This window comes from Drosophila mauritiana, chromosome X (genome assembly GCF_004382145.1).
Source record: "Drosophila mauritiana strain mau12 chromosome X, ASM438214v1, whole genome shotgun sequence".
NCBI classification, from domain to species: Eukaryota; Metazoa; Arthropoda; class Insecta; order Diptera; family Drosophilidae; genus Drosophila; species Drosophila mauritiana.
The window spans coordinates 10,148,583-10,175,940 of NC_046672.1; the positions used below are offsets into that span (position 1 = coordinate 10,148,583).

At 39.7% G+C, this 27,358-nt stretch overlaps 2 protein-coding genes across 4 annotated transcripts; one reads left to right on the forward strand and one right to left on the reverse strand.

Annotated features, from left to right (window-relative positions):
* Positions 1-161: 161 nt before the first annotated feature.
* On the reverse strand, positions 162-1,406 carry LOC117146698 (probable DNA replication complex GINS protein PSF3). Of its 2 annotated transcripts, XM_033313089.1 has the most exons (4): positions 1,223-1,406; positions 760-1,154; positions 553-700; positions 162-477 (listed from the first exon to the last, which is right to left on the reverse strand). In XM_033313089.1, exons 1-3 carry the CDS (start codon positions 1,323-1,325, stop codon positions 560-562), a joined length of 639 nt encoding a protein of 212 aa, XP_033168980.1. In that variant the 5' UTR covers positions 1,326-1,406; the 3' UTR covers positions 162-477; positions 553-559. The 2 variants fall into 2 exon arrangements, with proteins under 2 accessions (XP_033168980.1, XP_033168979.1); XM_033313088.1 differs by having other exon boundaries at positions 162-700.
* Positions 1,407-2,383: 977 nt separating this feature from the next.
* LOC117146855 (serine/threonine-protein phosphatase beta isoform) lies at positions 2,384-27,204 on the forward strand. 2 transcript variants are annotated; one of them, XM_033313425.1, is made up of 6 exons: positions 2,384-3,003; positions 4,897-5,289; positions 24,550-24,897; positions 24,959-25,302; positions 25,364-25,498; positions 25,564-27,204. In XM_033313425.1, the coding sequence occupies exons 1-6, from the start codon at positions 2,952-2,954 to the stop codon at positions 25,675-25,677; spliced, it is 1,386 nt and encodes a 461-aa protein (XP_033169316.1). In that variant the 5' UTR covers positions 2,384-2,951; the 3' UTR covers positions 25,678-27,204. The 2 variants fall into 2 exon arrangements, with proteins under 2 accessions (XP_033169316.1, XP_033169317.1); XM_033313426.1 differs by lacking the exon at positions 4,897-5,289 and having other exon boundaries at positions 2,389-3,003.
* Positions 27,205-27,358: the final 154 nt, after the last annotated feature.

Sequence of the window (27,358 nt, forward strand, 5' to 3'; positions counted from 1 at the left end):
TCTACTTTATTGCGCTATAGCCTAACTCGCTTAGTTCATTACATTATACCATTGAAAACTCTTCCAAAATAAACAGATAGCACAATCCAGACTTATAAGCATTACGGTCCCTGACATAGAACGAAGTCCTATATTGGTTGCTTTTAAACGAACTACCTATGTATGCTGACATTGGTGTATATGTTTATTTGTGAACTGTATGTGAAACTAGCACAAAATCAAATTTTAATTGAGCTTACAAGAATATAATTATATATGTAGTTAACTATTTATATGTAATAATGTGGCGCAACATCGCTTTGGCTTATTGCCAAGTCCATGAAGAACGCAGACCGGCAGCTCCTATGTGTTTTGTTTAAGACCGGTCCCAGATTGGATGCTTAGTTATGCGTAGTTGTATGCGAAACCCATGTACAAATGGATTTAGCCGTGTGCATAGAGTAGATGAAAAGTGTATTTTTGAGAGGTCAGGCTGCCCTATGGCCACCGAACGAATGGACGAAATAAAGTTGCTACAGTTCCACAGCACATCAGTGGTCTAGACGTGTTTACTTGCTTGCTACAAGGTGGCCCGCTTGCTGTTGGGCAGAGCATCGCCCTCGTCATCGCTGCGATCCGCACGCCGCCTCTTCTTTTGGTGCTCCTCGACCAGCTCCGAGGTGCGAATCTTGTTGCCCGTCATCTGCAGCCATTCGATGTACTGAAATTATGTGGTTAATATAACTCCGTGCCCACTTGACTGGTAGTAGAGCCACCCACCTGACTGTTGGTGCGCACTCCAGCCTCGTGCAGCTTGGCCTCGATGTTGTCCAGTCGATGCTCCGCTTTGGCTGCCTGTCCGTCGCTCTTTGAGATGTCCAGGAGATGGCGTACCCTCTGGCGCAGCGTTTCGAAGATGATGCGGCCGATGACATGGTTGCGATCGTAGGGCGTCAGATAGCGACCGAACTCGTAGAAGTACGGGTGCAGGCGTCCCAGCTCGATGTGCGTGGTCTCCGCCTCGCAGACGGCCTTGTGCACATTGCGATATATATCCGGCACGGCGACGGTGAAGTAGGCATTGTTTACCTTCAGCTCCTTGATGTACCACAGCGGCAGATTGACCGTCTTGCCGGGCTCCAGGTCATCCGATTCGGCGCCGGAGTCCAGGAATCCTGCAAGCAATTCAATATTGTCGGATTTCTGGCCAGGATGTGCGTGTCCGTCCAAGCCAATCACTTACCCATCCGCTGCAGCTTGGTGTTCACCCGGCATTCCACCTTCTCCTGGGTCACGAATATGTCCTCGATGGAGTAGTAGTTCGGAAAATAGTTCATTCCGTTCATTGCGCGTCCAAGCTTTATGATTCCGTTTAGTGTTTACTTTAGGTGAATTCAATTTCTTAAGTGCGCGGCCTATCGCCTATCGATATCAGATGCATTTTGCCGGGGTCTATCGATGCAGAAACAGCTGTTCACCTGGATGCCGATGCACTCGATAGGTTTTATGTACTATATATATCGAATTATTTATGTGAATTATATCTAAATAGTAGTTCAAATTGCAGCCTGCACTTTATTTTTTTAGACAGAAAACAAGTCATGGTATAATTACTCAAAGTAATGAGACATCCCTAAAACTTCTTTAGTAAAAAATAAAAATTAAAATAAATAATGCCTTGCACAAAGTTTTCGTTCTCGACAATGACTATTTTGACTTTAATTTCGAACAATTGATAGCTTAAGAGGTTTTTGTAGTACAGTTATTCGATACGATTGCAATAGATGGTTTTTTCCTTGGCGGGCTCTTCAAACTTCTCGCCAAATGGTAGAGCTGCCTCCTTCTGTAGAACTACCATGTTTGTACCGTAGATACGGTAGCTACGTTGCATGAATACCGACAATCCTAACACGAGTAAGCACAATCCATAAGTAATCAGAGCAGCCTCATTGTTCCACATTGTTTTACTGCTCAATCCGCCGTCCTAATCTAGCCCTATGATTATCAAGTTGGCGACAAAGGTGTCCAGATTGAAAAACATCAATCCACTTGAGATCAAAAAGAGCAAAGGTGCTAGCATTGAGTTTTTCTTGTTGGCGATGAGGAACGGAAAGATGGCCGAAACAGCCATTTCGATTTCGCTCTGTGTGTGCAAGGATTAGAGAAATGTGTGTGTTGTCTAAAATAGGCCAGTTACCAGATATCATTTAATAACGAAAGTTAAGGGAGCACACAACTTGTTCGGTCGAGATTTGTGTTCACAGTGAAAAGTTTAAAGTTTGCGAAAAAGGATTTTGACCGTTAACTTCCGCGTTGCTGAGCACTGTCTGGCGGCGTTGCCCATCGGACTATCGATAAGGTCGTACTGTAGCTGTAGTCGAAAAGATTTTCAGCCCTCCCGCAAACGGTCATACTCAGCTAGCTGTCCGACGAGTTTTGTTATTGGCGGAGAAAAGATTACGCTGGTTTATAAATTCTCAGTTAAGCCGATTTCTCAGCTCCTCTCCCCCTGCAGAGATCTAACACACCTATATATATATATATATATTTTATATATTCCTCGATCGATTTGCGATCCCGAAAGTCGATCGGCCGTGCGTCTATATATTTTTTTTTCTGTTCTTGCCCCTCGTGCAACATCAGTGAACATCAGCGGCCCACCGTACAAAATCTCAATAAGAAAAAAAAGAGAGCATAAAGTGAAATTGCCTTTTGCGGCAAGTAAGAAAACGACCGAAAAAGAGAAAATATATACTGAAAGAATATACTGACTATTTGAATTAAACGAAGTTTGTTGTTTACAATCGAGCATACAATACAAGTTTATAATCTAACGGGCGTCGCTGTGCGTGTGTGTGTGCTTGTGTGTGCGTGCGTGTAGTTGTTGCGCCAAAAATTCCAATCGGAATTCTGGAACAGCTGGCCACAACAACAAAACGCGGCCAATAGAAGAACAATTTAGCTGCTGAAAAATGGGCGACTTCGATCTGAATGTGGACAGTTTGATACAGCGGCTGCTGGAGAGTAAGTAAATGCTAAATTTCCCCCTAAATTTCAATCCCACTTTCCCAACACCCCATTCCTCTACGCCCCTCCCACGCCACTGTCCCCGTTTTAATTTATTACACAGTTTATCTGTGTGTGTGCGTGCGTGTGTGTGTGCGATTGCATTTTCTAATTATTGCACATTGTTCGCTTAAATGGTAGTAGGTTTTCTTTTTGTTATTGCGAGAGCCCCTTTCTCTGCCGCCGCTGCAGCCGCTGCAACCGTTTGAATTTGACTCTTGAATCAATTAGTTTTAATTGATTTTCATTGCTCCTCTCGGAAAACAGCGAAAACAATAACAACAACAACAAGAGCGACAGCATCTACTGCTACGCTCATTAGCGTTTACATAACACTAACAGTGATCGCGCTGTTAAGCACGCCATCTCTGTCCTGCGCTAATGTCTTCCAAATGATTTTTGGTTTATTAGCTGTGCTTTTTCTTGTTTCGCCTATATTGGCAATGACGTCATCGAGCTGATAAAAACGGGCGTGATTCAAACAGAATGTGTAGCTATGAAATCGCCGACGAAAGAATGGAATGGAATCACATGAGTTTCTCGATAAGGAGCTTTGTCGCAATTAACCCCACTGCCCGTTGGAATGGGACCACTGTTCGTGTCACGCGACTACCGCTACAGACGGTTGAGAAATCTACGACCGATATATCAAAATATCCAATATTCCATAGTATATCATATATTTCCTAGCCCCCAAGAAGATATTTCCATTCAGCGATCAATATCAATAAGATTTTCTCTGGGCATCATCGATCGCTATAGCCGATATCCACTGTCGGTGGCTTAGAATCGGCGGTGGGGGCTGTGTCATCGTCGTCATCATGCAACCTTCCTGCAAAGCGTAAAAGCGCTAAATAGTTTACATTTTTGCAACCTCTTCTCGGTTTCGAATGCGATATGCCTCTGCCCTGGTGAAAACCCAACCTCTGCGAGGGTTGCTTAAGCCGCTTAGTGCTTGTCTCGTTTTGCAAGTGTCAGCCAATGTCGAAGATGCGGCATGGGACGGGATGGGCTTTTCCGCTTTTCCGGGGGGCGGGCCACCGCCACCATTTGGCTTTAGCTCTGACCGACGCCACGGGGATATTGCATTTGAACATTGCGATTTTCGGTTTTTTTGTCCATTTCCGCAATGAGTTTCGCTTTTCTTCGTTCGATTCTGTCTTTCGGTTTCACCTATTGCTTGCGCTGATATGACACGACCCAACTACAGTGGTCATTCGAGGGGAGAACGCAGCGCAGAAGGAAAACGGAGAAGAATCTATTCAGATATTGGTTATGTTTCTACTTTAGGAAGTATATAAATATAGCATAAAAAGTACATTTCCTTACTTACTGTGTTAGCTATCGATTGATCACTGTAAACCACTCTCAACTGGCAAAGCAGACGGGCAATGGGCTAAAGGGGCAGATTGAGCGAGATGGTCGAGGTAGGCCACAACCATTTGTCAAGGTCATCGAGTGGGCTAGGTCATGGCACTACGCCCACCAACCCACCCCCCGAAAAAAACCATTAATTTTGATCTATGAAGCGTCATCAGCCTCTGTCACCGACAGCAAAAAAAAAAAATGGCAAAAGCAAAAGCAGCGGCGGCGGCAGATAAATTTCATTTGTCAAATTGCAAATTGAAATTGAATTTTTAGCGCACTTAGCCGGGCTGTCGTGTTTTCTGGCTCTCGCTTTTCCGAGAAGTATGAAAATTTCGCCCTCCTTTTGTGTTCTTTTATGCTTTTTTTTCCCGGCAGCCCACTCCACCCATCCCACACCCCTTAGTTTTAATAGATTTATATATACATATATCTATATGTGTACGTGTATATGAATATATATGTATATGTGCATCCATTCGAAAGACTTTAAAAAACAAAAAGAGGCCGAAGAGCACGCCCAGAAGCTGCTAATCGCTCAACAATTGGCCGCCGCCGGCGGAGCATCCGGCGCATCCGCCACATCGCCCACATCCAGCAGCAATTACTCGTCGATGGCGGCGGTGGCCTCCTTTGGATCCGGATACGGATCGGGATCAGGTGCTGCTGCTCCTGGTGCCGGCGCTGGCCCAGGTTCCAGCCATGATCCGCTGGACGATCTCACCGAACAGCAGCGCCGTCTGCTCCAGCAATACTCGATATCGCCGCCCAGCGAGACGATGATATCGGCCGATGGCGACCAGATCACCGTCCATCATCCGCGCGAGGAGCCCAAGAAATCCAGATTGAAACTGCGCGATTTTTTCGTCGCCGAGTTTGGTATTACCACTTTCAATCTAAGAACAACCTCCCCTATTGATCACTTTGTCGATGTTTGATGATCATTCATAAGTCCAGTGCAAAAGTAAAAACCATACTGCAGTGGTGGTCACCATGACCATGAGACTTCATACTCTAAGTAGCGTGCTGTCCTCTAAAACCCCCACCCACCACCACGTCACCAGACCCCTGGCGCTTGTTCTCCTCCGTGCAGCCAAGCCAAGCCAAGCCAATCCAATCCGAAATCCAATCCCATTCAGCTCTGTTCCAATCAAATGCAACCCACACTTATCACTTTAGGGCCAGCTCACTCGCTTGTCACACGGCTAAAAGCTTGGGAAGCACAAAGGGATTGCAATTCCGAACTAATACATATCCCCACTTAATCAGCACTATATCCCTGGGTACACTCAGCAAAACAATGTGAACTTCCTTTGAGTTTCATCATAACTAGGCATTCACGAAAATATGAACGCTATTGATAAGACATTGATAAGCTCATTCTCAGGCAGTTCGAATGAATCATTGTGGAGGGGGGGTTATAACTCATTCTTTGAAAGTTTAAACTATTTGTAATCGAGTAATCGGGTTTTTATGTAGACCTGGGCCCTTGTTTAACTAATCCATGTACCTAGTAAAGCGGTACTGTTTTTGTTTATTTGCCAATGTAATTGCAATATGTTTGATTGGGGTTTGCAATCAATAGCGCAAACAATACTCACTGGCATATTAACTGGAATCCCATCTGCACTTCACTAGAATAGCTATTAGTAGAAACAATTACGTCTGTTTTGGGCCAGAAGAGTTTCATAATATTTATGATTTGGTGGGGGGTTACCATTTACTTTTCCGGAACTGCAATCGCGATGTCAGTGCCAACGCTTGACCAACGCCTGCCCCGATTAGGTATATATAAATATATGGTACTTTACAGATGTGTATCTCTATCTATGTGTGTGTGTATGTCCGTGTGTTATGCAATCACTCCAGCCAATCCCCCCAACCCGTAAAAGCCACAGCCCGCATCGCATCGCCTTCATCTAATTGTTTTCACACAGCGCAAAATCCACTATCGTCAAATGTAATGCGAAACAAATTAAATGTATAAAAATCCGAGAAGAATGCGGCAGCAAGGGGTTGCCATTTCTATGGACTGGGATTGGGATTGGGATTCGGATGGGGGAATGATGATGACGTCGGAAAAGGGGGGCAATGGCAATTGTTGTCCAAAAAAGAATCTCGTTGAATGTGACACGCGACATGGCAAACGACTGCAGCACTTCTGGGTGTTAAACAATAATCATAAACTATATCAAAATTGATTGGCGTTGAGTGTGCAGATAGTTACTCTATGTAACAAATCGGGGACTTTGCTATATATAGGGGACTTATATAAGTATTTCTGGTTTCGATTGTCAACAAATTCTTGTGAGTTCTCGGGTTATCTGTTATCGAAACCATCGCAACCTATAGAATCACACGAAACACATATGTATCTATAAGATTAGAAAATAATGTATTATAAACTTGAGTGTAGATTTTTTTATTGGCAAGTTCCTAATCAGGTTGTGTAAAGTACACTAAATGACATTTAGTTTGCAAAAGTTTGAGTCGAATGCTCAAAAAACCAAGAGCAACAAGTTACCCTCCAAAATTTCGCAATTATCCTGCCAGAAACCTTAACCCCTGGCCAACAAAATCGTGGAACCTTAACCCCAGTAAATGATTGCAAGCCTCTATTCTAGTTACATGCTGTTCGGTGTTATTGATTGGCCTGTTGTCCCATATTTTCCCCTCTTTTCGCACGTGCTGCTGCCATGGTAGAGTGTGCCAAGGCTTGGGGTTTTTCACCGCTTTTCCGCCGGAACGGAAAAGTCAGTGCCGAGTGTCATCCTTGTCCCACTGACAGACGCCGTTGTCGTATGTTGGCCCCTCCAAGGGTTCCGTTCCGTGCCTTGACAAATATCCTTCGTTATTTTGATGCATTTCTAATGTTTGTATAATATTTGTATAATTGATTGTAGTTTGTAGATACGCCAGTCTCTCTTATATATGTGTTTGTATTTATATATGTAAATACCGTCCAATGGCTTTCCCGTGTGTCGTCGATGTCGCCAAAAGTCGTCGTTCTCGCATGCCAGCCAGGGTTGTCATCGCTCTCGACATTGTGCGATTACATGCCCTGTAATTGCCCATAAAACTGTTGTATATTTAGTTTATACACCAGCGGAATATCATTGTGGTTTTCAGCAATAGCCAAAAAAAGAGCTTAAAAGTATCACTAAAATGTGATTTTCATTTTATAAGTAGTCTGTTTTTAAGTGCTGCACATTAACAGCTGTTATTCTTAATGGGTATCTGATTGGTCGACTTTGGTCTTGCATCTTTTGTTTTAGAAAAGCGATCGAGATCTCTTCAAGTTTGTTTGAATTACCGCGCCGCGGCTATTGAAAATCTAATTTGAATGTCATAACCTTCACGTGAGTCAATCAGCGTGGAAAAATAATGATAATAATGGCAAAGGGAATTCAAATCCGCCAGTTGAAAAGAGAAGAAGAGCTGGCAATAGTGGCCCAAAAAACAAATAACGATGGAAAACTGGCATTGCGTGTCTGGTGATTCTGTTAGCAAAGGGCCGTTAGTGTTTTTTCATTTTTGTTTTTTTTGTTTTTTGGTCGATCAGTGGGGAGGTTTCGCTAATGCCTACGTTTCCATTTAAGTGGTTTTTGATTAGCTTTCGCCATCGGCTTTTGGCACATCTGTGGAGGCACTGCGATGTGGCAGGAGGACTCTGCTTTAGGGGAATGGATACCAACCGTAGTAGTGGGTGGGTAATGAGAGCTGCTTAAACTGCAGTCTGGAAAAAAAAGCACAAAGAATAGGCTAAATCAATAGAAAGGAGCAATAAGCTGGTAATTTCATTTCTCGATGAATGCCAGACGTGGTTACTTGTTTAATTATGGTTAACATACCATACCAGTCCAGTCGAGTGTCATAAATACCGGGAGGGGGCGAAACCAACGAAACAGAAATTCACAAGCCAACAAACCAACAAAAGAGCAAAAACCAAAAAAAGTTGGCCTGCATCCATAATCGCGTATAAACTAGAGAGCGCAGCGAGATAGATGCGGAAAATGTTGGTGCAGGGGTGCGAGGGTGTGAGGGGGCGAACATCAAAAGTTAGTTCATTAATTAAAATAAAAACGGAGAAAAAACGACAACAGAACCAGCGCTTCATGCATGCTTAAGCGCAGTTAAGCCAAAGCCAAAATTTCTCGCTTCTCTCTGAATAATGATCTCGAAATGGTACTTAATTATAATGAGTAACTAGCTAATAATCTATGAATTCTGTCTACAAAGTATGATTTATGCGAAAGTAAAAGAAAGTAGTGCACTGAAATAATGATATTTAAAGGGGAATTATATTGCAATAAAATTACTTAAGTGATGACTCCTATAACCTTGCCCTGTTTTTCTCGCAGTGTGCGGCAAGTTAGCTACTGGCTGCAGTTAATACTACAACTGCAAGTGTTTTAATTATGGTGTTGCTGCGCTTTCTCCCCTCTTCCTTTTACATGCGGTTCTATTTTTATTTGGCCGTAGGTGCACACGTGCACATAGCACGTTATATAATATGACACTATAATTCTCACCAGCGCACAAAGCCACCCACCCACCTGAAAGTCCGCCCACCGCCCACCGCCCACGTTTTGTCACATTGCGTGCACTTGGCAAATAAAAACGAGCGGCAAAGAGCAAAAAATGCTCGAAATGGTTGCTGGGCAGGGGGTGGAAAAAAAGGGAGAACGAATTGCCAGTGGCGCAAAATACCAAGAAGAAAAAGAATAAAATGTTTGTATCTAATGACACGTACATACATATGTATGTGTGTGTGGGGGTCCTGGCCAAAGGATACTTGAGGGCTTAACATGATACTCGGCCAAAATTTTGAAGGTTACCACCGCAGAAAGCAGGTGGCATGGAAGGGTCTGGCTGCCAGAACAACCTGACCATTTGACCCAAAAAAAAGAAAAAAAATAATGGGCGAAAAATTCAATTTCTCGTTTACTTTCAGAGAAACACACCCAGGGAACACACACATACACACCCACACAGAGAACCAACTTAATAATACATTTGACCTTTTGGCTTAGTTATTATTTTTTTTTTGCTTGCTTAATTTTTGCCTTCCATTTTTGCGGGCCATTCTCCAGTTGTTTAGCATTGTAAGTTGTTTTTTATAGTTCGCTCATCTTGGCTGTGCGGAGTTGTAAATGGTTGTTGCATACTTCAAGGGGTTGAATGGGGCGCACAAGGTCCTTGAGCTTGGAATAGGCGGACAATGGCATAATTTCGGCCCACGGATTGTGAATGGACAGATATATTCAGAATGCGACAATTTGGAATTTATCGCACGGCATTTCATGGCGGGAATATGCTCACATTTTACTGTGGTATCAAATTTCGCAAGGGATTTGGGAAAATTGTGGCTTAAGATTGTAAGGGAATGTTATATAGTGATAGTGAGTACAACTTCTGAATATAAATATTTAAAGGTATAAAGGAAGTTCTTTGAAATTCTTTAAAGTTGTTACTATTTTTGGAGGGCTTTTACAGCTTTTGACTAATGGAATTGCTGACGCAGTTGCCATAATTGCTGACACATTTCAAGAAGCTCTTGGCAACCCTTGCAACGCTCCTTGGCGCAATGTCCATTGCATGCAATTTTAATGCCTATTGGCATTACACGACGGCCCCGTGCTCCTTGTGCAATTTTCATGAGCCGGAGAGCTATGAAAGTATAAATCAACAAAGTTTGCTCCAAAGGAACAGTGGCCAAGGGTGAAAGTTAAGGGGTCAGTGGTGTAGCAGTGGCCAAAATGTCGCAATCTGCTGGCGCTGCACAAAACATGACTTTTTGACCCCATGGGAAAAACCGGAGGGAAATTCGCTTTAAGCCTCTTACTTAAAGCAATACCTCAAAGGAAAATTTCGAGTGGAAAGCAATTTGTTACTAATTGCTCTATGGAATAAAAAAAAAACACCAGTTAAAATAATACATTGAAAAGGAAAAACTACTTATTTTCCCAGAAAACGAATCCAATTTAGAACGAACAAACTTTTTACTCGCAATACTGGTGTCCTCCACAAATCACTTCTGGGAAACATTACTTAATATCCTTCTTCTCACTTATCACGTTATCAAGCGCCACTTTTCTTCGAGTGTTTATTGTTTTCCAACTAGTTCATCAAGTTTCAGTTACCCAATTTCGGTTTCAATCAACGTTTCCTTTGCCATTTCTGGCCGCCTGTCAGCTATCCTTGCACTAGTTTACCCCAAATTGCTCAACTTTCTGGCCATTCGACTTATTGCCACCCCATCATCCAGATTCACCTTCTACTCGAACTACTTGTGTGCGCGAAGAATTTAAGGTACTTCGCAGCTTTACTCATCTTCTTTTTTTGGGTGAAATACATTTGCCATGTGCCTTGACCTTTGGACTAACACACCCTAATGCCCAAGAAAGTAAAGGAGGTGATGTTGAATGGACAAATGGCAAGCAAATGATGGCCTAAAAACAGATTACTCGGGTTACTTTCCGGCCATAATAGTCATGGTTGCCAAGTATGGCTAACGGACGGATTTAAATACACTTAAATCACATTCTATAAATCTCATTTTATATATCCATTCAAGCATACAGCTTAATCAAAACCGAGCTAAAAGTATTCCCTTTTGATGCCATTTCAAATGTCCTCAATTGCAATATTTAACGCATCAGCCATCAGCGAATATAACTCATACAAATTCAATTAATTTGCGAAAAAGGTCGAAACACCTGCGATGGACAGCTTCAATGCCACCAACAACCATCTCAACTTTTTCGCTTGATGTTGAAAAATTAACACCCACAAAATTTAATGAATTTAATGAAAAAAGTAGCAAGGCCATGTCGCGAACTAAAGAATATCCCAGAACAAAGTGCATACATATAAATAAGTAATAAAAATTATGGGAGGGGAAAGGGAAAATGACTGGCTAAAACACCGTTTGACTGGTGAAAACACCGTTTGTAAACATTAGATTTTTGGCAATATTATTATTTTGTTGTTTTTTGTAAAAAATAATCACTATTTCATCGATAGCAAGAAAAGTAGTTGCCCAAAAGTGGAATGGCATACCTCGTTGAATTCGTAGCAAAATTCCCTATCGACCTGTATTCAAAATTTAAAATTCAAAATTTTTGCCATTTTTCGCAAATTTTGATGATGTTACCCCTTATCGAAAATGCGAAAATTTGTCAAAATTTTTATTTATGTGAATCATAAAAATAGTTATAGGGATAGTTAGCTATGCTTATTAGCAGCACAAAACAGTCTTCATTTTAGCGATGATATCATTTTTAGCCAAGTTATGGAGAAAACCCCATTTGTAAATATCCGAATTTTAGCTATATTATTATTTTGTTTTTTTGGGTAAAAAATAATCAGTATTTTCTCAATAGAAATAAAAATAATTGCCCAAAAAGGGAATGTCATACCTCTTTGAATTCGTAGCAAAATTCCCTATCAACCTGTATTCAAAATTGGAAATTCAAAATTTTTGCCATTTTTCGCAAATTTTGATGATGTTACCCCTTATCGAAAATGCGAAAATTTGGCAAAATTTTTATTTTTATGAATCATAAAAATAGTGATAGGGATAGTTATCTATGCTTATTAGCAGCATAAAACAGTCTTCATTTTAGCGGTGATATCATTTTTAGCCAAGTTATGGAGAAAACCCCATTTGTAAATATCCGAATTTTAGCTATTTTATTATTTTGTTTTTTTGGGTAAAAAATAATCAGTATTTTCTCAATAGAAATAAAAATAATTGCCCAATAAGGGAATGTCATACCTCGTTGAATTCGTAGCTAAATTCCCTATCGAACTGTATTCAAAATTTAAAATTAAAATTTTTTGCCATTTTTCGCAAATTTTGATGATGTTACCCCTTATCGAAAATGCGAAAATTTGGCAAAATTTTTATTTTTATGAATCATAAAAATAGTGATAGGGATAGTTATCTATGCTTATTAGCAGCATAAAACAGTCTTCATTTTAGCGGTGATATCATTTTTAGCCAAGTTATGGAGAAAACCCCATTTGTAAATATCCGAATTTTAGCTATTTTATTATTTTGTTTTTTTGGGTAAAAAATAATCAGTATTTTCTCAATAGAAATAAAAATAATTGCCCAATAAGGGAATGTCATACCTCGTTGAATTCGTAGCTAAATTCCCTATCGAACTGTATTCAAAATTTAAAATTAAAATTTTTTGCCATTTTTCGCAAATTTTGATGATGTTACCCCTTATCGAAAATGCGAAAATTTGTCAAAATTTTTATTTATGTGAATCATAAAAATAGTTATAGGGATAGTTAGCTATGCTTATTAGCAGCACAAAACAGTCTTCATTTTAGCGATGATATCATTTTTAGCCAAGTTATGGAGAAAACCCCATTTGTAAATATCCGAATTTTAGCTATATTATTATTTTGTTTTTTTGGGTAAAAAATAATCAGTATTTTCTCAATAGAAATAAAAATAATTGCCCAAAAAGGGAATGTCATACCTCTTTGAATTCGTAGCAAAATTCCCTATCAACCTGTATTCAAAATTGGAAATTCAAAATTTTTGCCATTTTTCGCAAATTTTGATGATGTTACCCCTTATCGAAAATGCGAAAATTTGGCAAAATTTTTATTTTTATGAATCATAAAAATAGTGATAGGGATAGTTATCTATGCTTATTAGCAGCATAAAACAGTCTTCATTTTAGCGGTGATATCATTTTTAGCCAAGTTATGGAGAAAACCCCATTTGTAAATATCCGAATTTTAGCTATTTTATTATTTTGTTTTTTTGGGTAAAAAATAATCAGTATTTTCTCAATAGAAATAAAAATAATTGCCCAATAAGGGAATGTCATACCTCGTTGAATTCGTAGCTAAATTCCCTATCGAACTGTATTCAAAATTTAAAATTAAAATTTTTTGCCATTTTTCGCAAATTTTGATGATGTTACCCCTTATCGAAAATGCGAAAATTTGGCAAAATTTTTATTTTTATGAATCATAAAAATAGTGATAGGGATAGTTATCTATGCTTATTAGCAGCATAAAACAGTCTTCATTTTAGCGGTGATATCATTTTTAGCCAAGTTATGGAGAAAACCCCATTTGTAAATATCCGAATTTTAGCTATTTTATTATTTTGTTTTTTTGGGTAAAAAATAATCAGTATTTTCTCAATAGAAATAAAAATAATTGCCCAATAAGGGAATGTCATACCTCGTTGAATTCGTAGCTAAATTCCCTATCGAACTGTATTCAAAATTTAAAATTAAAATTTTTTGCCATTTTTCGCAAATTTTGATGATGTTACCCCTTATCGAAAATGCGAAAATTGGTCAAAATTTTTATTTGTATGAATCATAAAAATAGTTATAGGGATAGTTAGCTATGCTTATTAGCAGAATAAAACAGTCTTCATTTTAGCGGTGATATCATTTTTAGCCAAGTTATGGAGAAAACCCCATTTGTAAATATCCGAATTTTAGCTATTTTATTATTTTGTTTTTTTGGGTAAAAAATAATCAGTATTTTCTCAATAGAAATAAAAATAATTGCCCAAAAAGGGAATGTCATACCTCTTTGAATTCGTAGCAAAATTCCCTATCAACCTGTATTCAAAATTGGAAATTCAAAATTTTTGCCATTTTTCGCAAATTTTGATGATGTTACCCCTTATCGAAAATGCGAAAATTTGGCAAAATTTTTATTTTTATGAATCATAAAAATAGTGATAGGGATAGTTATCTATGCTTATTAGCAGCATAAAACAGTCTTCATTTTAGCGGTGATATCATTTTTAGCCAAGTTATGGAGAAAACCCCATTTGTAAATATCCGAATTTTAGCTATTTTATTATTTTGTTTTTTTGGGTAAAAAATAATCAGTATTTTCTCAATAGAAATAAAAATAATTGCCCAATAAGGGAATGTCATACCTCGTTGAATTCGTAGCTAAATTCCCTATCGAACTGTATTCAAAATTTAAAATTAAAATTTTTTGCCATTTTTCGCAAATTTTGATGATGTTACCCCTTATCGAAAATGCGAAAATTTGGCAAAATTTTTATTTTTATGAATCATAAAAATAGTGATAGGGATAGTTATCTATGCTTATTAGCAGCATAAAACAGTCTTCATTTTAGCGGTGATATCATTTTTAGCCAAGTTATGGAGAAAACCCCATTTGTAAATATCCGAATTTTAGCTATTTTATTATTTTGTTTTTTTGGGTAAAAAATAATCAGTATTTTCTCAATAGAAATAAAAATAATTGCCCAAAAGTGGAATGGCATACCTCGTTGAATTCGTAGCAAAATTCCCTATCGACCTGTATTCAAAATTTAAAATTCAAAATTTTTGCCATTTTTCGCAAATTTTGATGATGTTACCCCTTATCGAAAATGCGAAAATTTGGCAAAATTTTTATTTATGTGAATCATAAAAATAAGTATAGGGATAGTTAGCTATGCTTATTAGCAGCACAAAACAGTCTTAATTTTAGCGATGATACCTTTGTTGGCCAAGTTATGTCAAAATCTCGTAGGAAAATATTAGTTTTTAAAAAAATTATTTTGTTTTTCTTTTATGGCAAAATAATCTGTATTTTTTCGATAGCAATTAAAATAGTTTTCCAAAAGTGGAATGTAATACCTCGTTGAATTTGTAACAAAATTTCCTATCCAACAGTATACAAACCTGCAAACTTTTATTTTCGTCCATTTTTCCGAAAATTTTGCTGAAAAATTCGAAAGTTTGGATTTGCAAAAATCTGCAGGAAAGTGACAAGGATAGATAATTCTGTTTATAAACTGCACAAATCAGTCATTCTTGCTGTTATATGACACTTTTTAGCCCAGTAAACCAGAAAATATAAACTACAAACAAATGGAAAACAACTTGACACCAAAACAACTTTCAAGGTAGAATGCAAATTAAATGAAAATAAATAATGTGCTTTTCTTGCCACCCACAAAAACTAGCTGTGCAACGAAAGGAAAGTGCGGTGTTTTTAGGGCGGATCTTGTTATTCTCAATGTTTTTTTCCCTATGATTGTTAATTGGCAAATAGACATTTGCGAATGTTTAAACAATTGCGGCAGGGGCGGCGGTCCAAAGGGATCATAGGCAGTTCAATTGTATAAATACAAATGTTGTTGCGTAATAATCGTGTTTATTTGGAAGATATAGAAATGGAAGATTACTTGAAGCTGGAAGATTTCGCACAATATTCATTTGACATTCCATTAATGAAAACATTGAAAAAGATCTTCGCGGAAGTGTGGCACAAAAAACAAAAAAAAAAAACAGTCTTAAATTGGGTTAATCGACGACCCTCGGTGGAGGAATGTAATGGAATCGAATCGAATCGAATCGAATCAAGGGAACTGAAATGTACGAACCAAGAAAACTTCAACCACGGCCGGCAAATATGTAGAAAACGCTCATTACTCATACGCCATGTATGCTCTTCGCTGTCTTTGTTCTTTCCCGTTGACTCGTTGTCGCTGTTGTTGTTTCTCGCATTGTTCTTATTATTGTTGTCGCTGGTGTTGTCAAAATGGAATGGCTATTTTTAAGGTCGCCCGAGATATATACGCATGTGTTTCTTCCAATTATTGGCGATAAGATAAGTTGGAAAAACGCTTACAGCGCGTAAAGGAAAACAAGAAAGATAGGTGTGTTGAAAGCAACGAATTGTGAATACCCTGGCCATAATTCAATTTAGCCTGTATTATATACAAATATTTAAAAATGTACTGATTTAAAGCTGATCAATGACCAGGGGTATATACTCGTATACTTTATAGGTTTAGATAGTGTATATTTTACAGATGTGCCCAGAAATTTAGAATGCCGTTTGCAAGGGCATAAAAACAAAGACACGGTGGACAAATGCCAAGCCATAAGACAAATGAATCAGCCGCTGAGTGAGGGGTGTTCTCGGGGTATTTTCAGTGGGTGGTTGTTGGGGGGTTTGTGGGTGGCAACAACTGGGGAAAAGCTTCCGCCTTACGACACAATCATAACGAGGCGCTAATTAAGCAAAAGCTTCTAGTAAATAAAATGGAATTTGCACTCGCAGATATAGAAAACAATACGTCGACGTAAATGCTTCGAATCCATTGAGTTGTTAGTTTCCTATATTATATTTGTATGCATGAAAAGTAATTTATATTGTTGTTAAAGTGTTTTGATATTCAGAGCTGTTTCCGTTTAAAAATGTTGGACTATTTATAGCCAGTGTTTACTGCATAAAAGGTGCATCAAATGTGTTCGTTTCGAAAGTGATCTTTATTGGAAATTATTGGTTAAAATTCTGCCAAATACCAAGAACTATTATGTTTGGTTTACGGAAACATAAAAGAGATTTGTAGAAGCAAACAAAATACTATCAGATGTTTAAAAGCGGCATAAACTAATTTCTTTCTTAATATCATATATTGGATTTGATACATTTTCTGTTATCTTAGTATAATCCGTGATCCTCTAGGTAATTTCTGTCGTCGATCAGTGAAAGTGCTGCTCTCGTTTTCGTTGGCATCCCTGAGCTTGCTTGGTTTTGCAGTTATGTCGCTCGATAAATAGCCAAAGGCGATGACGACGACGACGACCAGTCAAAGCCAAGCCAAATGAGTGCAGTTGTTGGAACTTCGGTGGGCTGGTGGACTGGCGACCTGGTGGGTTGGTGGGCTGGTTAGTTAGTTATTCGTGTATTCGAGGGAGCTTCTTACAAAATCGATGCCACCGAGAAGGAAGCCCCCCCCCACACACACACAACTAGCATGCGAAAGAGGCAGAGGAGTGCCTTCTGTGTGTATATGGCATTTGCAGTGGCTGGCCGAGCGCCATGCTGGCAACCCCCCTCCCTCCCGCTGGCCCCCTCCATTTACCGCCCTGCCTTTTGCGTTTTTTGAGTTTTCCATTTTCCATTTTCCAATTTGGCAGGCCAGAGCAGAGAGCAGGCCAGCAGTCGAAAAAATTAAACTAAAGCAACGGCACAGGCACAGGCTGAAGCAGAAGCAGAAGCAGCAATATGCTAAAAATAAATGTTTATTTTATAAGATTCTTTCTGCCTTGCCCCCCTGCTCATCGGTGGTATTGTTGCACGCGTTGGAAACTTTTCCTTTTTTCTTTGCCTTTTCACATTGTCATTGTTTGTTTCTTAAGGAGGCACAAGTGAGGGGGGGCGAGGAAACTCGAGGGCAGGCAAAAAGGGAAAACGAGCCCGATAAGAAAGAAAATGGAGAGAAAACTGATGCTTCGAGGGGGGAAATGTTGTGTGTTTAAGCTAATCATTCGAAATCGCTGGAATTTAAATAATTTAAGGCATTTTATTTATTTACTCCATAAAATAACTAAAATATACAATGACATTTATTTAATTTAATCTTGTTCAAAATGGTCATAAAAATCCAAATTCCTATAGAACTAGGAAAACATATTATTGTGCACATGGCCAAAATGCGATGACAGAAGATGTTGTATGCGGAAAATGAAGAGTGAATCCAAACAAAGAAAAGTTAGCCAAGGCAACTTCCTATATGATTCGGCCTTTAACTCTTCTGATTTCAATTGGCGTTCTTAATGCTAGACAGTGCTTTAAACAGTGTTATTTATTTATTTATTTATTTATTTGTTTTGCAACGTTGTTTGCTTTCTGTTTGTTTGCCATTCGGTTCGTTTCTTGGACGCTTCTTTGCTTCATTTTTTTTCGCTCTTTGGTTTGGTTTGGCTGCCAAGGCACAAAAATTGATTTTTATAAATAGCGCGCATACGCAACGTGGTACGCACTGAAGTAGAAAGCACACGCGACTGTACTGCTGTACATTTTCCATTTTCCATGTGCATTTCGGATTTCAGATTTCAGATTTCAGATTTTGGATTCGCCAAGGCAACGCACAAACATCTACAATAGATCGCTCCAATGGCCACAGTGAATAGCATAGCAAAAGCTGCACAAATTTGATTTGATTCGATTTGTTCTACGAAATGAGTTGGAAAGCGAAAAACAGGAAGGGTTCCGGGTCCGGGGTCAAAGGGCAGAGCTCAAGCAGCAGCGGAGAAACAGCATCTCGTTCTTTTTTTTTTTTACTTTGCTTTTCCTTTTCGATTGAAGAGTTTCCAGCAGATTGCCAACAATTACGAAATATGCGAGCGATTTCCAGGAAATGGAATTCGGTTAACAATTTATGATTATTATTGCGTTTGCTGGCGAATGAAAATTCCTAGTGCGAGTTGATCTATTAATAGGCGGAATGAAATTGTAATCGATTAAAGGGTTGTGCGTGATTTCAATACATTTTGTAAATGAGTTTCTATTCTAGCATGATGATTTCGTTTAGCTTGAATTTTAAAATACAAACAAATTGTTCGTGTAACAAATTTCCATCGTTTTCTGTGTAATCCACCTAAATACTGCGTATTTACTCGTGAGTTTTTTATGCTTAATGAATTTTTATTAATCTTAGCATTGGGAAATCGCTTTAAAGTCGATTTTCTTTAGGATTTGTAAATAATCGGCGACTTTTGTATACAAGTGTATTCGTTATTCGAAACGAACTGAATATTTCAGCACTTTGTTGCTTTTTCGTGCGCTTAAACTAATTTGTGCTGCACAAATAAAACGATTTTGTGTGTTTGCTTTAATTTCGCTAACATCTTTTCGACCGCAATTTTCGCTTTGTTTGGATTTCGATTCGAGAAGTTTTCTGCTCAATTTCGCTTAACAATTTCCAGGATTTTTGCGTGATTTAAATATTGCCAGAGATTGCCTTCGGTTCGGTTCGTTGCTCGCTGAATATTTATCCAAACGGATTACGCATACGCCATGTGCGCCCCAACTAAACTTTGCACCATTTGTCGTCAGCAACCCTCAAAAATGTTGCTGCTGTGTGATGTAAACGCCGTTATAATCATCGCTAATGTGCTTAAATGGGGACTTGGGGTAGGGTTTAGTCGCTTCGAGTGCGGAGGGCAAGGTGAGGGGAGGGAGGGGGGCATGGTGGTTTAAACTGGGGGTCAGGTGGTTACCCAATGACTGCTGCCGTGGATCGCCTTTGTGCAGTTTTTGAGGAAAATTTGTACATATATATGTATATACCAATTAGTTTGGGCCTAACACTAACTACTTCCCCCTGACATTCAACCCCATCCACAAATCCTGCACATCAAGTGGGTCAATGTTGAACGGAAGTATTTACGAATTTTTATTGCACCAATTTGGGTGTTTTTTTTTTTGTTTAATCACTTGAAACCACGAAGGAGATTTCCGTTTTGGCGATGGTACTTGATATGAAATTGTTTCTCCCGCTTAAATAAAGATTATCATCAGCTTTGTTCCTTCCGATTTGGATAAATCCACTCACTTCACTTAAATGGAAGTAAGTAAATCTCGTTTACTTAACATTTCCATTTCTCGGGCACGAGAAAGCGATTTGCTGACCAACAAAATGGGTCAATGCAAAACGGAAACAATTACCGATTTGCAAGTGAATTGTTTTTCGTGTTTTTTTTTTTTATATTTTTTGTTCTTCTTTTGGTGGCTCAAAAATTTCAAACGAAATTTTCCTGCACTCGTCCTTAATCAACTTGGGGCCAAAGGCGTTCATTATTCGATGTTTTGTTGCGGTTGTGTCGGCGTTGTTATCTTTGCTTCATTTGCTCGGATTTCAACTTGAGCACGCAAAGGACACAGGACGACCTAGGCCATGGTGTACTGGATGTAATGGGTGTGCTGGTTGTGCTGGATGGGCGTGGCACCCCTAATGGGCAACAATCATTTGGGCATGGAAATATTCTGCTTGCCAGGCATTAAAGCCAAAGGTCGTTGGGCGGTCCAATTACGAAGTAGAGAGCGTCAAAAGAACAGGATTTCGACATTGAACCTCGCCCACGATGGATCCAGCCACATGGCTAGATTACACTGCGGAAAAATAGTATTAAATTAAGATATCTATCAGTTACATTACGGGTAACCTCATTCTTTTAAAGGAATCTTTTATGGTAAAAATCAAACTTTTACCTCTAACTAAAGGTCTAATTAAACGTATACGTTATTTTCTTTACTTCATTTGACAATACAATAATATTATTATATACAATGCATGATTGTGTGAAATTCACACTTGGTAAATGATAAAGTGTTGTACGCTATTTGCCCGCAACTTATAGCCTTAATCCACATGGACTTCTAGAGGGGAAGATCGACCACACAGTTAATTAAATTGACAGCTTACCACCTCTGCAAATATCCGATGCAGTCAGATATATAAGATATATGCGCAGTTTGGGGAAGGATTCGTTTGCGGTTGCAACCTGACAGGTTGAGATGGAAACGGGAGGTGATGGGATTTGATTGCTGTTCAATTTGCGGCATGGCATCCATTCGAGCATGATGGAAATTCAATTTTTCGCTGCAAAACGACTAATATTAAAGGTCAACTTATAACCGGGTTTATAACAGCTTAAAGTCCGTTCCAAAATATTTACCATATTTAATGAGAACTTTGGTTTCGGCAAAGTTTTGTGGGATAAACTGAGCAACTTGTCACCCAAAAGTCCTTCTTTTGAACTTTGGACCTTTCGCTCACAGCGTTGCTGTTATTTTGGGCACAGAATAAAAAATAATTCGCTGCACTTAATTTGATTTTACTCAACTTTTCCGAGCGCCTTATCTTTTCGCCATGCCCTTTTTGCTTTCGTCGGTCGTGTTTATTCGCCTGCTATGTCCACAAACTTTCATCTCGGCACTCGGTAGTTTTTGCTATCTAAATGGCTAAACATTTTCATTCAGCCCTTCCTGCTCGTCAGCTTCCTTTCTTTCAAAGTTTAACTTCTGGCAGCTGCTGCTGCTCCACTTTGGCCAGAGCCATCCGGCTACCAACCAGCTCATCCTCCTGGGAGTTAATCGGGTCATAAAACGTCTGACGCAGACGCTCCTTTGACTCCATCAACTGTCTCCCACGTAGCGCAAAATGGTGAATCTCGTGATGGATTCCGTTTTGCCATGTACTCCCTCGCATCTGATGGGAATGCCCTTTGGATATGAGTGAATTACACACAGGTATCTCGCAATATCATAAATTGTTTGAAAGGCTGGGGGATTGTATTGGTGATTATGATGGAAAGTATACAACAGGAAATTTAAGGCAGCTGAGCTGAACTGGCATGAAAGGTCTAACCAAAAAATGATTTATTAATAACGGAAATAACAATATTTAATACTGCCCAAACGAGGGTAATTTTGATAATGGTTTCGGTGGGATATATGGTTAAATAGCATTCATATGAACGGGTGCATTCTTAGTTGGAAACGCACATCCTATCTGGATGATGATGAGTTGCGCTCAAGTAAGTCATCAACATCACATGCCGACCCAAACCCATATGTTTTCTTGCATTTTTAATTTGTCCGCGATGGTGAAGCAGCAGGGGGAGGATGCGGATGAGGATGTGGATGTGGAGATGTGGGCGATAATGAAAGGATGGAAGGGTTGCTTATCCAACTGGCTGTTGACTCCGGGGTATGAGGAAAGCGGCTAAGACTTGTTAATCATGATGAACCAGTTAGATGTGACGGCAGACAGACAGGAAGTTCCCATGCGGAGTGGATTCGGCACGTAGCATGCCCAGATGTCTGCGTTGTATGATGATGGCTCTGCGTCCTCATGTAAAATGCATGATAAACAAACATGCGCGTCTTTTTTGCTTACGCATAATGTTACATCGCCCCCGCACCGTACAAAAACAGAACCACCCACCGCCCCCAAAAGAAAACCACCCACTACGCCACACTCTCCCCCTTTTGGGTGATGTCTTCTTTATGCTGACAAATGCCTGACAGCATGCGGGGAGGTGGGCAGCAGTTGTCTGTGGAGTGGAACATTGCGCAAATTTGCATAAAAATGAAAAATAAAGAGCTTCCCTATCACTCCGGTCCGCATCCAACCATCCATCTATATATCTATGTATCTGAACCATCTCCCAGCAGCAGCTTTGTGCCATATGTGTGTCAAAGTGTTGAGCTTAAAGTCGTGCAGATATGTTATGAAGCAAATGACAGCTGTGATGATCATTTGCTGGGTCACCGAATCCCATGTGGCTAGAAAATGTTGCAGAAAACTTTGATTAATGCCGAAGTGCAGCAAGTGTAGATATATTTTGATTCTATGCCATTTTCCTACATATGAATGATTTTAGAAGTGTACAGAAGAACTATTGGAAGTATTTTCCTCTATTAAACTATTCCACTTAAATGAAACCTCATTCCATAAAATCTTTCCGATAAACGTCATATTTTCCCCATCAAACTTAATAATCCCTGCTAAAAGTCGAGCAGATGTTCGCAGCAAATTTATGCACGGGCGGAAGTAATTCTTTGATAAGTTTGAAACCGCAGACGGTAGACCCATTACATAATACGAGTCCAGGAAGTATGCAACAGCTTCGCAGCTTCGGATTCATCAGGAGCCCGGGAACGAGGAGCCAGGAACCCTTTGCATAACTTAAACGGATTCCACTTCTCCGAGTGCATGAACCCATGGCTTGCATAATTCAGTGTATTTATCTTTACCGCCTTCAGGTCAGGTCCACATCCCACATCCGCCAGCTGTACTTTGTACATAGTATATATGCTAATGCAATCCCGATGCTAAACGAAAGAGAGGGCGGAAAGTTCGCCAAAGAACTTTAGCCCGGGTTTCATTTGATTAACTGACTGTTTTCGGTGGAAAATCGTTTAACTTTGATTTTTCCCTCTGGAAATGGAAATTCCTACCAAAGGGTGGAAAAAAAATGCACTTCATTTTCTCGGAATTTGCATAAAGCACTGCATGGATTGTTGATTTGATTATTTTGTTTTATTCTGCGAATGCAGTTACAAGTTTAAATTTGCAAGCAGTTATTAAATAACTCCCACACCAAACAAAAGCTAGAGGAAAATTAATTTTCATAATAAATGAACTAATTAACTGGGTTTAAAAACCCAATTTTTTGGAAAGTGCTGTCAACTCGAAATGCGCAATAAATTAAATTCCCTTTTGGGCTTCCTACACATCGATGTGCGATAACTTTAATTAACCATTACTGAAATCACAGCTGAGCCAAAGTGCAGTGCTGACGTTCCGGGAATTGACTTTGTGTTAGCCAACTCGTCCATTCGCACCGCAACCCAGTTGGCCATCAGAGCCGGCACCCGCACTCCTTCCTTGATCTACCCCGATTTTTGGGAGCCAGAGAACTGGCTCTCGACCCAAAATCCAGAGTTGGCTCACAACTTCCGGGGCAAGGACGAATGGGTGGGGCTTGCCTGCTTTTTGGAGCCAAGCGCTGGGCCAGCATTTTGGTCTATCCAAATTTAATTAAATTTTTTGTGCACGCGCACACACACTGACACTGACAGAGGACGACCTACTTGTATTCCCAGGATAAAGGATAGCACTATCATCGTTTTTCCACGGCTCTGGAGCGTTTTTTGCACAAAATTAATTGCAGGAAGGTGGTGAGATGGCGTTGTGGTGTGGCTTGGACTGGTGGGCTGTGTGTACACGCCCACTTGTTGGCCAAGGTTTCGAGATATGGTCTCTGAACAGCGACAACCTGCAATTATCCCCAAGACCAGGAAGTCCAACCACACACTTGTGCCTTGCGCCATTGTATGACGCCCACGCTAAAAACAACCTACAGTTGTGGTCACAACACTAGTAATGCAAAAGTAGAATGAACTAGCTAGTCCAAATAGAATTGAATTGGTATTTTGTATGTGCTATTATGCTTTTAAACTATGGAAATACCGCTTAGTTATGTGTATTTCATAAATATTTTCAAGAACAATACACATGTACCGATGTTTTGAGCTCAAGTGTACCCTCACCTTAGCCTGCACGCAGTTTCGCTAGCGCCTCAAAGTATGCAATCATTTCTTGTGGCATTGTTTTCCCGCCAAAAATCCTCAAATCCTTACCCAACTATGGATTCGTCTCCTCGTGTCTGCGTCGATAGTTACTGTGCTCGTCTGTCGTTCGGTCCGTTGCTAAAGCGTCAAACGTTGGCTAAGCTCTAGTTGACTATGTGTATTTGCCATATCTATCTATTCATGAATCCATCTGCAAGTGGAGTCCACTAACACCCGGTTTACTTGCAGTGCGCAGCTGCCGAACGGGCAAGCAGGTCCAGATGACGGAGGCGGAGGTGCGTGGCCTCTGCCTCAAGTCGCGCGAGATCTTCTTGCAACAGCCCATCCTGCTGGAACTGGAGGCACCGCTGATCATCTGCGGCGACATTCACGGCCAGTACACAGACCTGTTGCGCCTGTTCGAGTACGGCGGATTCCCTCCGGCTGCCAACTACTTGTTCCTCGGCGACTACGTCGATCGGGGCAAGCAGTCCCTGGAGACCATCTGCCTGCTGCTGGCCTACAAGATCAAATATCCGGAGAACTTCTTCTTGTTGCGCGGCAACCACGAGTGCGCCAGTATTAATAGGATTTACGGTAAGTCCAAATACACATTAGTTGTTCGATTATACCTTTAATCTTTATCTATTTCACTTAGGCTTCTACGATGAGTGCAAGCGCCGATACAATGTCAAACTGTGGAAGACTTTCACAGATTGTTTCAACTGTTTGCCGGTAGCCGCCATCATTGACGAAAAGATCTTCTGCTGCCACGGCGGCCTCAGTCCCGATCTTCAGGGCATGGAGCAGATCCGACGCCTGATGCGGCCCACAGATGTGCCGGATACCGGGCTACTGTGCGATCTCCTGTGGAGTGATCCCGACAAGGATGTTCAGGGCTGGGGTGAGAACGATCGCGGTGTGAGCTTCACATTCGGCGTGGATGTGGTCTCGAAGTTCTTGAACCGGCACGAGCTGGACTTGATCTGCCGTGCACATCAGGTGGGTGAAAAAAATTCTCGTAATTTGAGTGGATAATTCTAACGAGCTGTTGGTTTTCCAGGTTGTGGAGGATGGCTACGAGTTCTTTGCGCGTCGGCAACTGGTCACGTTGTTCTCGGCGCCCAATTACTGTGGAGAGTTCGACAACGCCGGCGGAATGATGACCGTGGACGACACGCTTATGTGCTCATTCCAGGTGAGATGTCCAATGCATGCTGGCCACGATTTCTACTACAGCTTGATATCTTATTCGATTTGCAGATCCTGAAACCATCCGAGAAGAAGGCCAAGTATCTGTATAGTGGAATGAACTCGTCGCGACCCACAACACCGCAGCGCAGCGCCCCAATGCTTGCGACCAACAAGAAGAAATAATATATCCATCCGCTTCCATTTCCTTAAAGGTTCAACAAACAACAGAAATAAACTTTTACATAGATACACACATATATATACATATAAATATAACGAAACGATAGAAAAGGAGAGCGTTAGGCGATAGTAGAGAAAGGGCAAATGATAAATTAAATGTGTGAGCTATTAAAGCAAGCAAAATCGAAGTGCATGAATATCAACATCTATGTGAATCCGTCATAATCTGTAAACATATTGTGGCATCTGTATCCAACTTGATTACCTTATCCGTGTACCTGCTAGTTGCAGCAGCAGCATCAGGAGCAGCAACACCCGCAGCAGCAGCAGAAACATCAGTGAAACACTCAGAGGCCCATAGTTAAGTCGATTCCTGCATTTGAAGATTATCTGTTGAATGGAAATTGTGACAACGTCCCCGTAACAGCAGCTCCCAGATCCAAAACTCCCGAAACATGCAGATAAATAAATACATTAAAAGTACAGCGATGTTAAGCAATGAATTTATATATAGGCTTATTAATGTAAACTATATACTATATACTTATATATTCATAACTACAAGAGAGAAACGAAAACGAAAACCTAAACAACAAGAAAACAAAAAGGGAAAGCAAAGTATCTGGCCGTTGTGCGAATCCTTTGGGGCTCGCACAGTGGAGCAAACCACATGGACTAGCTATCACTTTACTTTTTCTTTTGGCCGTGCGCCGAGCTTACAAAATTCGCTGCAAATTGTTCGATTTTTGGTTCTCTTCCTATCGACTAAGTGCGCATTACAAATTTGTCTAACAAAATATTAAGAAAAATCAAAAAATAAGAAAGAAAATTATAATAATAATAATGAACAGAAACGAAATGTAACGAAAACCTATATTGTAAGCTTAAAACAGTTCAACTCTGTGTGTGTATTTTATTTATTATGTACCTATAAATATAAATATATGTTCTTTTTGTCATTGTTTAATTAATTTATTGCTTACATTGTATTTATAAAACGCAAAACAATTAATCCCTAACAACTATTTTTTGTCATTATACTCGGTTTAAGTGGCAAAATACTGTTAACGTGTTAATGGGCATTTAACGATTGGGGCTTGTTTTTCATTGCCTAAACTTTACCTAGAAAAACTCCAACCTAACTTAACTTGCCTCACACACAAAAATGAAAATGATATATAAATAAAGGAGTATAAAATTAACGAATTTTGAAAGCATTACTTCGAGTTCTTGAAACACCAATTTTTGGGCATATTTAGTTTATAAATAAGAAACGGAATTCGTTAGGAATCGGTAGAATCGGCGAACAAGTGAATGAGAATATATATGAAAGTATATAAGTATATACAGAAGGAACGAAAGAAAAACTAATTTTTTAATCGTCGTAACTTATTAGATTATAGTGCCTTTTTTGCCTCCCAAATGAAAATTCACAAACGATAACGAGCATGTAAACTAACAAATGGTTTATATATACAGATCATATACACATATAAATATACAGCTAACGAAAGCTAATTATTGAGTAAAGAGTACTGCGTTTATTTTGTAACAATTAAAGAAACCACAGCTAATCTAATAGAGTATTATAATCCCATTTCATTTTAGAGAGAATTTAAATTCATTTAAAAATTGTTATTCCTCCGACAAATGTAAGCATATTTTGTTTTTTCTTTTAGGTTTC